Here is a 14,915-nt window from a genome sequence, read left to right as displayed (position 1 = left end):
TTATCTATTCGTTAATGGAGATCTGCACTAGCAACTAACGGTACACCATCACTTACGTAGAAATTGTTCACTTAGGATTCATCACCTCTTGTTCCTTCTTTTTTTCAGGTTAGGAAACTGGAAACTTCCTCTACGGGCGCAGGAAATCGAGATGGTGATATGTAATCTCCACTTTTACCTAATTTCATTTTGTGCTAGACTAATGACGTCTCAGCGGAGTGTTGTTTTCCACAGTAGTAATGAATATTTTGATAATGTCTTGTGTCTGAGAGTCTTACAATATTTGTGTTGTTTTGTCCAATTCCAAATTAGCACCCTATACATACACTACGTGATCAAAAGTATCCGGACACATGGCTGAAAAAGACTTAAAAGTTCGTAGCACCCTCATCTGTATTGCTGGAATTCAATATGGTGTTGGCCCACAAGTAACCTTGATGACAGCTTTCGCTCTCGCAGGCATACGTGTAATCAGATGCCAGACCGTTTCTTGGGGAAGGCAGCTCATTCATCACTGAGTGCTCCACTGAGGAGAGGTATCGGTGTCGGTCGGTGAGGCCTGGCACGAAGTCGGCATTCCCAAACATCCCAAAAGCTTTCTATAGGATTGAGATTAGGACTCTGTGCAGGCCAATCCATTACAGGGATGTTATTCTAGTGTAGTCACTCCGCCATTGGCCGTGCATTGAGAACAGATGCCCGATCGTGTTGAAAGATGCAATCGCCATCCCCGAATTGCTCTTCAACAGTGGGAAGCAAGAAGGTGCTTAAAACATCTATATTCGCCTTTGCTGTGATAGTGCCACGCAAAACAACAAGGGGTGCATGCCCCTCCAAGAAAAACACGACCACACTATAACACCACGACCTCCGAATTTCACTGTTGGCACTACACACGCTGGCAGATGACGTTCACCGGGCATTCGCCATACCCACACCATGGCATCGGATCACCACATTGTGTTCCGTGATTCGTCACTGCACACAACGTTTTTCAACTGTTCAGTCATCCAATACTTATTGTCTTTACACCAAGCGAGGCGTCGTTTGGCATTTACCGGCGTGATGTGAGGCTTACAAACAGCTGGTCGACCAAGTTTTCTCACCTCCCGCCCAACTGTCATAGTACTTACAGTGGATCCTTATACAGTTTGGAATTCCTGTGTGATGGTCTGTATGGATGTCTGCCTATTACAAATTACGACATTCTTCAAATGTCGGCGGTCTCTGTCAGTCAACAGACGAGGTCGGCCGGTACGCTTTTGTGCCGTACGTGTCCCATCACGTTTCCAATTCACTATCACATCGGAAACAGTTGACCTAGGAGTGTGGAAATCTCGCGTAGAGTGATATGACACAAGTGACACACAGTCACCTAAGCACGTTCAGAGTTCGTGAGTCCCACGGAGGGCCCAATTCTGCTCTGTCACGATGTCTAATGAGTACTGAGGTTGCTGATTTGAAGTACCTGGATGTAGGTGGCAGCACGATGAATCTATGACAAACGTATGTTTTTGGGAGTGTCCGGATACTTTTGATCAAAAAATGGTTCAAATGGCTCTGAGCACTATGCGACTTAACTGCTGAGGTCATCAGTCGCCTAGAACTTAGAGCTAATTAAACCAAACTAACCTAAGGACATCACACATATCCATGCCCGAGGCAGGATTCGAACCTGCGACAGTGGCGGGCACGCGGTTCCAGACTGAAGCGCCTTTAACCGCACGGCCACACCGGCCGGCACTTTTGATCACATAGCGTATATATACATTATTTGAAACTTATTAACCACCCTTACCCTCTCAAGTAACATACACAAGGCTGTAGGACTGAAACAGACGAAAAAGAAAAGTACATTAGGAAATTCTATGATATTCACCAATGACGACTTTTCTTGGAATGTGATAGAAACCCCTTTGTTTCGCAGGGTCAGCTGTTGGCGGATGGCGCTCGCACGAGAGTGTGGGTGGTCAACCACAGTCTGGTGCTGCAAAACGTCGACAGGCGGCGACACGCCGGCAACTACACGTGCGTCGCGTCCAACGTCGAAGGCGATGGCGTCAGCAACACCTTCCACCTCAGAATCAAGTGTGAGTTCCCTAGCAGTAAGACAACATATTTTCAGATGGGCAATATCTTCGTGTTGGAAAAGGGAAACGCGGAAGGATGCGTCTCTAAGCTAATTCGAAAATTATTTCAGATCTGAACAGTTTAAAATGTTTTTTTTTTTTACAGAGTAGAAAAAATATTGGTTATTTTGAGGAAACTATGGGTGAGAATGTAACAATTCCTGTTCCAAAGAAGGTTGGTATAGACAGGTGTGAATGATAAACAACCATCATTTCGTAAGTCATGCTTGCAAATTACAATAACTTACATAAGGACGGAAATACTGATCGAAGCCGACCTCGGAGGTACAGAAAAATGTAGGAACACGCAAGATCATATTGACGCTACGAGTTCACGTAGAAGATTGAAGGAAATACAACTCCTGTTTCTAGAATTTGTAGGTCGGGAGAAACCTATTGAGAAGATTGACTGGAACAATCTCTTTGAATTTTTTGTGGTATCAGAGGTAAGATACAGGGAGCGAAAGGTTGTACAGAAAGCAGACTTCAGTTATAAGAGTCGAATGACACGAAAAGGAAACAGTTGCAGAGGAGGAAGTAGACTTAACGTTAGTCCCCCTCTCTGTGCACTGAGCGAGCATAAAGGTCGCCAAACAGAAATTAGGAACGGAAATTAAAGTACAGGTTAGTACTTGAAATTCTGTTTCAGTCAGAGAACACAAAAAACATGCAAGTTAAGTTCCAAGGAATGGACAATATCTTAAAAAGAGATTATCAGAGGAATAGAAACAAAAACAAAGTGTAGAGTACGCAGATTCGTCGAACTAAGGCAGCTGATGGTGACAGAATTAGAATAGGAAATGAGACACCAAAAGTAGTCCATGGGTTTCGCTAACTGGACAGCCAAATAACTAACGCTAGCCAAATTAGAGAGGATATAAAGCGCAGACCGACAACAGCCACTAAAGCGTTACTCAAAACTAAAAATTAATTAACAATTTAAATGTTGGGAAGTCCTTTCACAAGGTATTTGGGAGTGTAGCCTCGTACAGAAGCCTAACAGGACAAGAACCAGTTCACACAAGAACAAAACACAAGATTTTGAGGTGTGGTTCTACAGTAAAAGTTGAAAATTAGATGGACAGATCGAATAACTAAAGATACTATACTGAATCGAATTGTGAAAGAATTATATTTGGGACACAACATAGACTCTGTGCAGGCCAATCCGTTATAGAGATGTTATTGTCGTGTAGCCACTCTGCCATAGGCCGTGCATTATGAACAGGTGCTCGATCGTGTTGAAAGATGCAATCGCCATCCCCGAATCGCTCTTCAACAGTGGGAAACAAGAAGGTGCTTAAAACATCAATGTAATCCTTTGCTGCGATAGTGCCACGCAAAAATACAAGGAGTGCAAGTCCCCTCCATGAAAAACACGACCGCACCATAAAATCACCACCTCCGAATTTTACTGTTGGCACTACACACGCTGGCAGATGACGTTCACCGGGCATTCGCCATAGCTACACAATTTTTGTACTTTCAGCATTGCAGCCCAGTCAGCAAGCGTGATAATCTATTCTATATGAAACCATCGGCCTCGGTTGCGGTAATGAAATCAACGTTTAACTAGGTATCAGCCCAAATAATTGAGCCTTCTTCAGAAGATATACGTGAATTTATAATTTGTCTAAGAGGGCATGGTCTAGAAATAAAACTAAAACAGCCTGGATAGGCGTAGTCACATTTTAAAAATGCGGTAAATGAGTACTAAGTCAACACCAAGACTTAATTTAAGCTCTGGCGTGCGCCTCGACTCCATGGACGCCGTGTGGAGGGCCTCGGGAGGTCACGTGCAACTAAGTAGGACTAGATAACGCGCTACAAATCAACATGTCGGGGAATATTGCACATGTCTGAGACCATGACTGTCAAAGATAAAAGACCAACGTAGTTATATCTTGCAACGTATAACTTATAGAAACGTCGAGAATCTTAAACATAAAGCCTCTGCACCAGGTTATGACTAAAATGTAACAAACTATGCATAGATTTATATACGTTCGAACACTCTGCCCCGACTTCCACACTATTAGAATATATCGGCCCCTTCACATCGAATGCTGCGAAACGCACCCATCGTTATTAATGAAAGATGACATAGGACATAAATAGCGAAACTGTAGTATGTAAACGCCATAATGCAATAATCTCGGTTGACCTGTACACAGATGGTCGAGCAGGTATTTATCAGTCGATGTGGATATACTTCTTATTGGTGACCAGCACTGAATGAAAAATATTATCAAGATTAATTTTTTATCTTATTACTAAAAATAAGTGAACGAACAACGACACTTCATCGCCATGTAACAGCAAATGACCAGCATCGGTCAAATTATGTTTTACGTGTAAAAAATATGGTAATTGAGTGAACGGACGTGCATCTCAATTTCACAGTCCTTATACTCTATCTACAACATTTTTAAAATGTGACTACGCCTATTCAGGCTGTCTTAGTTTTATTTCTAGACCATGCCCTCTTACAAGGGGAAGGCCTCAGACACGGCCAACCGATTCGGCTCAAATTTGGCAGGTCGCTTGCGTACAACCTAAAACGGACTCTAAGATATTTTGAGTCAACAGCCCCGCAATTTTGAGAAAATCGCCCCTAAAGGTTATGACGACCAATCGACTCAAAATTGGAGGGATCGATAGATGATTGTAAATAGAGCATTTTTCATCATCAGATATGGAGTCCGCAAACACAAACTCTTCCAGAAATCGAGGTAAGAAACTTTTGCAACTGCAGCTTTTGTACCCACATGGTAAACACATCTTGCCGCCATCATCGATAGAGCAACGGCCAAGGTGAGTGGCTGGCAATCGGGGAATCCGGGTTCGAATCCCGAAACCCATCTGATGTTATTCATTTCGTTTGTTTATTTCTTTTTTACAATATCTCAATTGATAGGGATAGGAGGGTTAATAAGGTACGTAATTCAGTAAGGAATGATGAGGTAGGCAAACTAATTTCCCAAACGCCGTAAGTTGCTAAAGTATTAAAGTTTTAAGCCTTGTCACATGAAAACAACTGCGAGTAAGAGTGCTTCGAATTCCTCACGAGGGAACACAGATAGTCAACAGCGCAACGCTTGTTTACAGCGAGGCACGGGACAGAATGCACGCGGGGAGAGTTATGTTGTCCCGGATGCCTGGAAGAGTGAAGGTGTCCAGCACGAGGCTTATAGAAGTCAATCGAAAAGATTTGTTTTTTTCCTTCATTAGGCTGCCGCGAACCTCGCGGATACATGTAGTGATTTTTCCGTCGTTAATGCACCAAATGAAATACGTTTTTATGAATGAATATAGTGTTCTTCCGTAAGTAACATATGGCGAGTACTGTATCCACTTTGTAGTAATTAGCTCGTCTGTTTATGACGTAGTAACTAGTTATTGTTTGCTGTGTCATATCTTTCAGGTGCATAATCTGAATAATGGAGGGTGTACAGCCTTCGACTAGCGCTATAATATATAGTTGGGAGCCTGTCACAGACGATGGCAAGCGGGAAGTTACCGACGATGTGTTTTGTTTTGTAAAAGTGTTGCAAGACAGATGCATTATCAATGCACTACCGGAAGCAGGCAGTTCTGTTTCCCGGCGTTCCAGGTTGATAGGAGCGGCAGTTGTAAAAGATTCTTACCGCCATTTCTGGAAACGTATGCGTTTTCGGACCCCATACCTGATGATGAAAAATGCTCTATTTACAATTATTTATCGATCCCGCCAATTTTTAGTCGATTGATCGTCATAATCTATAGGGGCGATTTTCTCAAAAACGCGAGGGTGTTGACCCAAAATATGTTATATTCCTTCGTTTTAGGTTGTACACAAACGACCTGCCAAATTTGAGCCGAATCGGTTGGCCGTGTCTGAGGCCTTCCCCTTGTTAGACAAATTATAGATTCAGGTGTATCTTCTGAAGAAGTCTCAGTTATTTGGGCTGAAACGTGGGTAAAGGTTGGTTTCATTACCGCAGTCGAGGCTGATAGTTTCTTATATATACCTACACCATGCCATCGGATCGCCACATTGTGTACCGTGATTCGTCATTCCACAAAACGTTTATCCACTGTTCAATCGTAGTTACTATTTAGGAACTAACTGGAGATGAAATTTAAGGGTTCGTGGTCGATCACAAATTTGCGATACACCTTAACTCGTACACTATACTGATACCGCTGTAGAAGTGCTGTAACGAATACATCACACTGCGAGCTATTATTTGGGTAAAAACACTCACACCATAAAGTCAACGGGCGGTGTTCTGGTCTCGGAGACATCCCTTGTCGCTTCCACTTGTACTGCTTATTGCTACATATAAGGGGAAGTCAAATGAAAACCGAACACGCATCACAATGGGACCATAGAATGGTGTAACTGAAGCAAATGCCCACGAATGTCTCTCTTCAGGTCGCCATAGATGCGAAAGTAACTCGGTGAAAGTTCCGAGATGTACGGAATATGCTACAGCGTCTCTCAATAACATCACTGAAGCGTAGCTTTCGTTCGAATGGCAGTCTGACCGTGGACATTATCATGCAATAGCAAGTTTCCGTCCGACAGCGTTCCCAGGCGTTTTGACAATGGTGCATCACAGTTTCAGCAACGTGTCTTCATAGACTCCGTGGAATGCGAAGAGCAGTGGAACGCTACATAGTCGAAGGAGGAGGTCATCATGGCCTTACCGGAAACTTCAATGAACAGCTTTCATTCAGAGAGTTTACTGGTCTCATAAAGATATGATTTTATGTGTGTAGACTGAAGCAGTGAGTGGAACTTTTTACTAAATCCGGGAATCGAACCAGAGTCTCCTGGTTACCATGCAGGTGTAGTTTCCACTAAGCCAACTTGGCACAGCGTTTCGCACGACTGCACAGAACCCCTGGTACGCCTCGCTGTTCTGCCCTATACTGGGGCAGCAGTGAGAATTTGGGTCGAAGAGAGAAGCGTTCCAGGGTAATCCGTGCAGTTGTGCGAACCGCGGTGTCAACGTGCAAAGTGGCTTAGTGTGGCTAGCGCACTTGCATAGTAAGCAGGGGACGCTGTTTCGACCCCGGAGTTGGTACACATTATCACTCGTTGCTTAAGTCTATGCTCATAAAAGCTTAGGTTTTTTTTGTATTTTTTTTTTTTTTGGGCCCTTTCAGCTCGGGCTGTTGGGACGCTGTAGGACGAAAGCGTCCTGTTTCACTATAATGTCCACTATAATGTCCACCTTCACACTGCCAATCCAATGAAGGCTACGCTTCAGTGGTGTGTTTGGGAAACACTGCAACGTTCTCCTTTCAGCACGGATCTTTCACCGTGTGATTTTCATATCTTTGGCGACCTGAGGAAAGACAGTCGTTGATGTCGCTTTCAGTCAGGCGAGAAAGCGCCACAGCAGGTGTGGTAGTGGATCTGTCAGCGGCAGACTCTCTTCTAAGAAACAGGAACTGATCGTTTCGTCTCTCAGTGTGATAAATGTCTTAACGCTTTTGGCGATTACTTTTGATGGAACCAGTCTATGGTCCTGTTATGGCAGATGTTAGGTTTTCATTTGACTTTCTCTGACTTATTACACTGCACGGCAGTAAGGTGAAGACGAAGAGGAAACGACATGACTGCCTGAGCTGAGACGGTTGTTGTTGTGGTCTTCAGTCCTGAGACTGGTTTGATGCAGCTCTCCATGCTACTCTATCCTGTGCAAGCTTCTTCATCTCCCAGTACTTACTGCAACCTACATCCTTCTGAATTTGCTTAGTGTATTCATCTCTTGGTCTCCCTCTACGATTTTTACCGTCCACGCTGCCCTCCAATGCTAAATTTGTGATTCCTTGATGCCTCAAAACATGTCCTACCAACCGATCCCTTCTTCTAGTCAAGTTGTGCCACAAACTTCTCTTCTCCCCAATCCTATTCAATATCTCATCATTAGTTACGTGACCTACCCACCTTATCTTCAGCATTCTTCTGTAGCACCACATTTCGAAAGCTTCTATTCTCTTCCTGTCTAAACTAGTTATCGTCCATGTTTCACTTCCATACATGGCTACACTCCATACAAATACTTTCAGAAACGACTTCCTGACACTTAATTCTATACTCGATGTTAACAAATTTCTCTTCTTCAGAAACGAGTTCCTTGCCATTGCCAGTCTACATTTTATATCCTCTCTACTTTGACCATAATCAGTTATTTTACTCCCTAAATAGCAAAACTCCTTTACTACTTAAAGTGTCTCATTTCCTAATCTAATGCCCTCAGCATCACCCGATTTAATTTGACTACATTCCATTATCCTCGTTTTGCTTTTGTTGTTGTTCATCTTATATCCTCCGTTCAAGACACTGTCCATTCCGTTCAACAGCTCTTCCAAGTCCTTTGCTGTCTTTGACAGAATTACAATGTCATCGGCGAACCTCAAAGTTTTTACTTCTTCTCCATGAATTTTAATACCTACTCCGAATTTTTCTTTTGTTTCCTTTACTGCTTGCTCAATATACAGATTGAATAACATCGGGGAGAGGCTACAACCCTGTCTCACTCCTTTCCAAACCACTGCTTCCCTTTCATGCCCCTCGACTCTTATAACTGCCATCTGGTTTCTGTACAAATTGTAAATAGCCTTTCGCTCCCTGTATTTTACCCCTGCCACCTTCAGAATTTGAAAGAGAGTATTCCAGTTAACATTGTCAGAAGCTTTCTCTAAGTCTACAAATGCTATAAACGTAGGTTTGCCTTTTCTTAATCTAGAGTCTAAGGTAAGTCGTAAGGTTAGTATTGCCTCACGTGTTCCAACATTTCTACGGAATCCAAACTGATCTTCCCCGAGGTCCGCTTCTACCAGTTTTTCCATTCGTCTGTAAAGAATTCGCGTTAGTGTTTTGCAGCTGTGACTTATTAAACTGATATTTCGGTAATTTTCACATCTGTCAACACCTGCTTTCTTTCGGATTGCAATTATTATATTCTTCTTGAAGTCTGAGGGTATTTCGCCTGTCTCATACATCTTGCTCACCAGATGGTAGAGTTTTGTCAGGACTGGCTTTCCCAAGGCCATCAGTAGTTCTAATGGAATGTTGTCTACTCCCGGGGCCTTGTTTCGACTCAGGTCTTTCAGTGCTCTGTCAAACTCTTCACGCAGTATCTTATCTCCCATTTCGTCTTCATCTACATCCTCTTCCATTTCCATAATATTGTCCTCAAGTACATTGCCCTTGTATAAACCCTCTATATACTCCTTCCACCTTTCTGCCTTCCCTTCTTTGCTTAGAACTGGGTTGCCCTCTGAGCTCTTGATATTAATACAAGTGGTTCTCTTCTCTCCAAAGGTCTCTTTAATTTTCCTGTAGGCAGTATCTATCTTACCCCTAGTGAGACAATCCTCTACATCCTTACATTTGTCCTCTAGCCATCCCTGCTTAGCTATTTTGCACTTCCTGTCGATCTCATTTTTGAGACGTGTGTATACCTTTTAGCCTGCTTCATTTACTGCATTTTTATATTTTCTCCTTTCATCAATTAAATTCAATATTTCTTCTGTTTTCCAAGGAATTCTATTAGCCCTCGTCTTTTTACCTACTTGATCGTCTGCTGCCTTCACTACTTCATCCCTCAGAGCTACCCATTCTTCTTCTACTGTATTTCTTTCCCCCATTCCTGTCAATTGTTCCCTTATGCTCTCCCTGAAACTCTCTACAACCTCTGGTTCTTTCAGTTTATCCAGGTCCCATCTCCTTAAATTCCCACCTTTTTGCAGTTTCTTCAGTTTCAATCTGCAGTTCATAACCAATAGATTGTGGTCAGAATCCATATCTGCCCCTGGAAAGGTCTTACAATTTAAAACCTGGTTCCTAAATCTCTGTCTTACCATTATATAATCTATCTGATACCGTTTAGTATCTCCAGGATTCTTCCAGGTATATAACCTTCTTTTATGATTCTTGAACCAAGTGTTAGTTATGATTAAGTTATGCTCTGTGCAAAATTCTACAAGGCGGCTTCCTCTTTCAGTTCTTCCCGCCAATCCATATTCACCTACTATGTTTCCTTCTCACCCTTTTCCTACTGACGAATTCCAGTCACCCATGACTATTAAATTTTCGTCTCCCTTCACTACCTGAATAATTTCTTTTATATCTTCATACATTTCATCTATTTCTTCATCATCTGCAGAGCTAGTTGGCAAATAAATTTGTACTACTGTAGTAGGCTAGGGCTTTGTGTCTATCTTGGCCACAATAATGCGTTCACTATGCTGTTTGTAGTAGCTAACCCGCACTCCTATTTTTTTATTCATTATTAAACCTACTCCTGCTTTTCCCCTATTTGATTTTGTATTTGTAACCCTGTAATCACCAGACCAAAAGTCTTGTTCCTCCTGCCACCGAACCTCACTAATTCCCACTATATCTAACTTTAATCTATCCATTTCCCTCTTTAAATTTTTTAACCTACCTGGCCGATTAAGGGATCTGACATTCCACGCTCCGATCCGTAGAACGCCAGTTTTCTTTCTGTGACTTATTACACTGCATGGCAGTAAGGTGAAGAGGAAGAGGAAACGGCATGACTGCCTGAACTGAGACGGTATCCGATGTTATTTCAGTGCTTACAAATTCTAGTGAAATTTACAAACATCGTGGTAGTTTGAGCCGGTTTAACAGTAGCTGTACCGCCGCTGTTCTAGATAGACTTACTAATTCATTTGGGTGGGGTGCCACAAAGCATTTCTATCTCGTCGTGATACAAAGACTGTTGTAACTGGTCCGTAATATCCGGCCGCTGGAATGAAGTTGGCCGGCCGAAGTGGCCGTGCGGTTAAAGGCGCTGCAGTCTGGAACCGCAAGACCGCTACGGTCGCAGGTTCGAATCCTGCCTCGGGCATGGATGTTTGTGATGTCCTTAGGTTAGTTAGGTTTAACTGGTTCTAAGTTCTAGGGGACTAATGACCTCAGCAGTTGAGTCCCATAGTGCTCAGAGCCATTTGAACCATTTTTGAATGAAGTTGACTTCCGAGCTGGTCCTACACTATTTCTATTGGTGGCAAATCAGGGGTACTGCTGGCCACAGGAGTACCTCAGCACCATGCAGACTGTTCATACGGATACGTTCCATAAGTGGACGTGTATTATCCTGTTGAAAAATGGCACCGCGATACCGTCGCATGAGAGATACGTGACGATGAGGGATACAAGTGACGTGCGACTGTGGCGACGGATTTCCCTCAACCACCTTCACCCGTGATTTGAAGTCGTATCCGATGGTTTCCCAAGCTGCAAACAGAGGAGAATCAACACCGTTTTTCATTAGAACATTAGAAGAATGGGATGTCACCTTAGATCGCAACCTTACTTGCTGACGGTGGCCATATGGGGTACTGCAGAATCGCGATTTATCGATGAACATAATGTGGTGTCGGTCATCAGCAGTCCATGCTTCCCAGTGACGGTACCACTCCAGCGTAGCTGTTTGTTTTGTACTGCCCATGCATGGGACAGTAGTCGTGCTGCTGATAGTCTCGAACAAATATTACGGGATGAGGCAGGATGTTACAGGGGGTGCTTGTGAAAAGGGTTATAGTATGCTTTGCACACAAGGCGATTCTTCCTTGTGATGGGCAGAGAAGGTCGAATGGAACTCTGACGACGAATACGCCTGCCCTCATGTTCCCATGGAGACCAACATCAGGCCGCTGTCGCATAGGAATGCCCCATACATGTGGATACTGCGTGATTCGACCATTCGATATCTATAATGAGGCCCCTTTCAATCGCGGTCAGGTGTTGATAAAGCTGTCACATACAAGTACCCGGCTTCCTTGTGTCCTACACAGTGGTAACTCAACATCTAATACTGTTCACAGTGCTAATATACTCTACCAGGTCTGATAACAGTACTAAACAGAAAACAGAAAAACGAGTTACAAAATCTGACACCCGTTCCGCCTCGTTCAACGAACTGGAACTCTACTGATTCAAAAATCTAGGAGAGTGAAGTTATGTTGAGGTTCAATAAAGTATTTTGTATGTGTCAACCCTTTTGTTTAGTATTGTAACTCTAAATCACTCTTGATGTGTCATAATTTCGAAATATCCAGTTTATATTACAAATAGCAAACAACTTAGTGGGACCAAAAAAACCAATGTGTATCAAAACCGTCATTATAGGTCGGATATAGTCTGTGCAAGATGAAACTCGTGCCATCATTAAGTTCTTAGCATGCTAAACTTTGGTATTATAAATTCTCCATTCTTTTTTCCTTCTTATCTTTCTTCTGGCGTGACAACACGCCTGTCATGACTATATAAAACTTTTATTTTTAAGGTAGTAGAATTATAAAAGTAATACAGGAGATTTTAAAGAAAATTAGCCCTTGTTCTATATCTACAGATTTTGTCTCCTTTGCTTGGATTTGTTATTGAATTATTCCATTCTCATTCTCCAACACCTTATTACAAACTTGAACATATGTCCAAAGAGGAAAACCAATCTTCTCTCCTCTATACTCTGATGCCATAACATCTATCGCAAGAGATGGCGCCTGTGCACGACTGCCTTTGGTGTCAGCGGCTTTCTGTCTCTCACCTGCGCCGCGCAGGCGTGCTGCGCTATTAAGATATTATAAACGTCTAAATTCAGTATTATCTGCAATACAATGGTTTAAATAAACAAACTTTCTTAGCCACTGTGGTGGTAACCATCGCATTCTTAGTGTTAATAATGGACAATTATGAAACGCTATTTTTAGACAACCTAATTAATTAAGCCTTCGTTCACAGTCTCGAGACCAATAAAATGACTGACGACATGGAAAAAATATGTCCCCTTTGTAGACACATTCCCATAATAAGGGATGTAGTCTCACAGCGATATGATTCAGTAAGGTATTATCGTGAAATCTTGTGAGTATGTTGCTCCACAGCTTGAAAGTACTTGTTGAAAGACATCTTGTTCATACAGGTGTTATCACGATAAAAAGATGATGCTATTTCAGCAAAGATCCTGCGTGTTATTATCAATCGAATGATACATGTACAGTGCAAGGAGAGCTACCTCTTTCATACTGTCCTCTTAGCTACTAAATAAACACATGGATAGTGATGTCGATTAGCATTAAGTATCACTTCTGTATGAGGTTGTCTTATTATAATGTGCTAAGACACTGTCAGCAGATTTCTTGACAAATAAAAAGCAACATATATATTGTGTGAGCTATAGTAATGAAGGTAGGCAACCTGCAAGCTTCTGGCTTCTAATGGGTTACTCAGCTATATGTTTGGAAATATACCATACAGCAAATGTTCAAGTCACGCTACACGAAGTTTAGGAGATTCATCCTCTATTGCGTGAAACTTAAAAGATTTTCACATTGAAATTAATTATGACTTTGTAATCATGGGATTGAAGCAAGCTGACATTATATCTTGGAAAGCAGAACCCATGGAAATAGTAATTAACTAAGCTGACCAAGAACGAAGTACCGAAGATACTCGTTTATAAGAGACGATTGAGAAACAAGAAAGGATAACTGAGGAGAAGGTGGAATACATTATGGGGGCCTCTGTATTTATCCATGGCAGATAATAGTCAACTACAAATGTGAAGATGATGAATATGAGAATTATCTAATCAAACATAATTGTTATAGACGTATGTAACATCAGAAATCTGTAAAGCCAAACACAATAGAGATGATTATTAGATTTTTGGATACCCATTTCATCATCATAATGTCATTCTTACTGCTTCACGTTGGTTGAGTAACTATTGTTTTAAAATGCACAGTGCGTTAACTACTAATTAAAATCTATGAAAGAGCGTATTTTCCAAGTGTCTCTCTTATTCATTTCTGTAGTTTAATTGCTGAGACATGTTATCATCGTCAACATTATTATCAATTTCTGACCCAATACTAGAAGTTTACTCCTGTACGCGTCCTTCCACTTCTTTTCATGTGCACTAAGTGAGCAAATTACTCAACTATTGGTGTAACTCCGTCATTATTCTTTACTATTATACTGTCAGCATAATGATTGTACATTACATTGGTGTTACTGTAATTAATCGTCAGTATTGTTGACATACTTGCTCTGTTCAGCACAAGAATGTCATCTGCCAACTTATGGTTGTTCACATAAGAAAGGTTTACGCGATTACCTCTACATTCACATTTAAATATTTGAATACGTCTTGTAAGCTTCCGCAAAACAGTTTTGGCGAAAGTGAAACGCCTTGCCTAAAACTTTTCTCAATTTTGAACTTTGCAGTCGCTAGATGTAATGCTTAAAGATTAACCCTAATGTCGTATATATTGTTGAACACACAGGTGTAATAATATTCTATATGTTCGTCCTCACAGATTTTTTAGTTTCAACCTCTCTCGTAGCCAACAAATGTGTAAATGAAATTCGTTATTTCCCTGTTTAGCTACATTGGCAACCTATATATGATGTATTGGGTTTCCGAACTGAGCTTGTTCGCTTCCCTTGAAAAAAAACATTTTCGAGGCTATTAGTAAAGAATTCTTTGAATATATCCACTACCACTGGAAAAGATTAATGGGCAAGTAGCTCTTTAAATATTCGTTGCTCCATTTCTCGTGAGTTAGAATTACAGCGTTGGAAAAGTATTCGTGTCTGGTATCACCTTTCATACCAACATTCTATGAGTAGATGTGAATATTTTGCTATTACAACTTCTCTCTCTGCATTTATCATTCTTACTGTTATAAAATGGGGCATATATGGGAGCTCAATCTAAACTGTTGTATCTTGTGATTTACCTCAGCCGCAAT

At 41.7% G+C, this 14,915-nt stretch overlaps 1 protein-coding gene across 1 annotated transcript in view; it reads left to right on the top strand.

The window, feature by feature from the left end:
- Nucleotides 1–14,915, top strand: part of LOC124613141 (nephrin-like) — an 840,812-nt gene that overhangs the window by 703,709 nt on the left and 122,188 nt on the right. Inside the window, exon 9 of the mRNA XM_047141759.1 lies at nt 1,928–2,090. Coding sequence (XP_046997715.1) covers nt 1,928–2,090 — 163 coding nt within the window. The remainder of the gene's footprint in view (nt 1–1,927; nt 2,091–14,915) is intronic.

The sequence above is a fragment of the Schistocerca americana genome, chromosome 4 (genome assembly GCF_021461395.2).
Source record: "Schistocerca americana isolate TAMUIC-IGC-003095 chromosome 4, iqSchAmer2.1, whole genome shotgun sequence".
Classification (NCBI taxonomy): Eukaryota; Metazoa; Arthropoda; class Insecta; order Orthoptera; family Acrididae; genus Schistocerca; species Schistocerca americana.
This window is presented reverse-complemented; position numbering and strand designations above follow the sequence as displayed.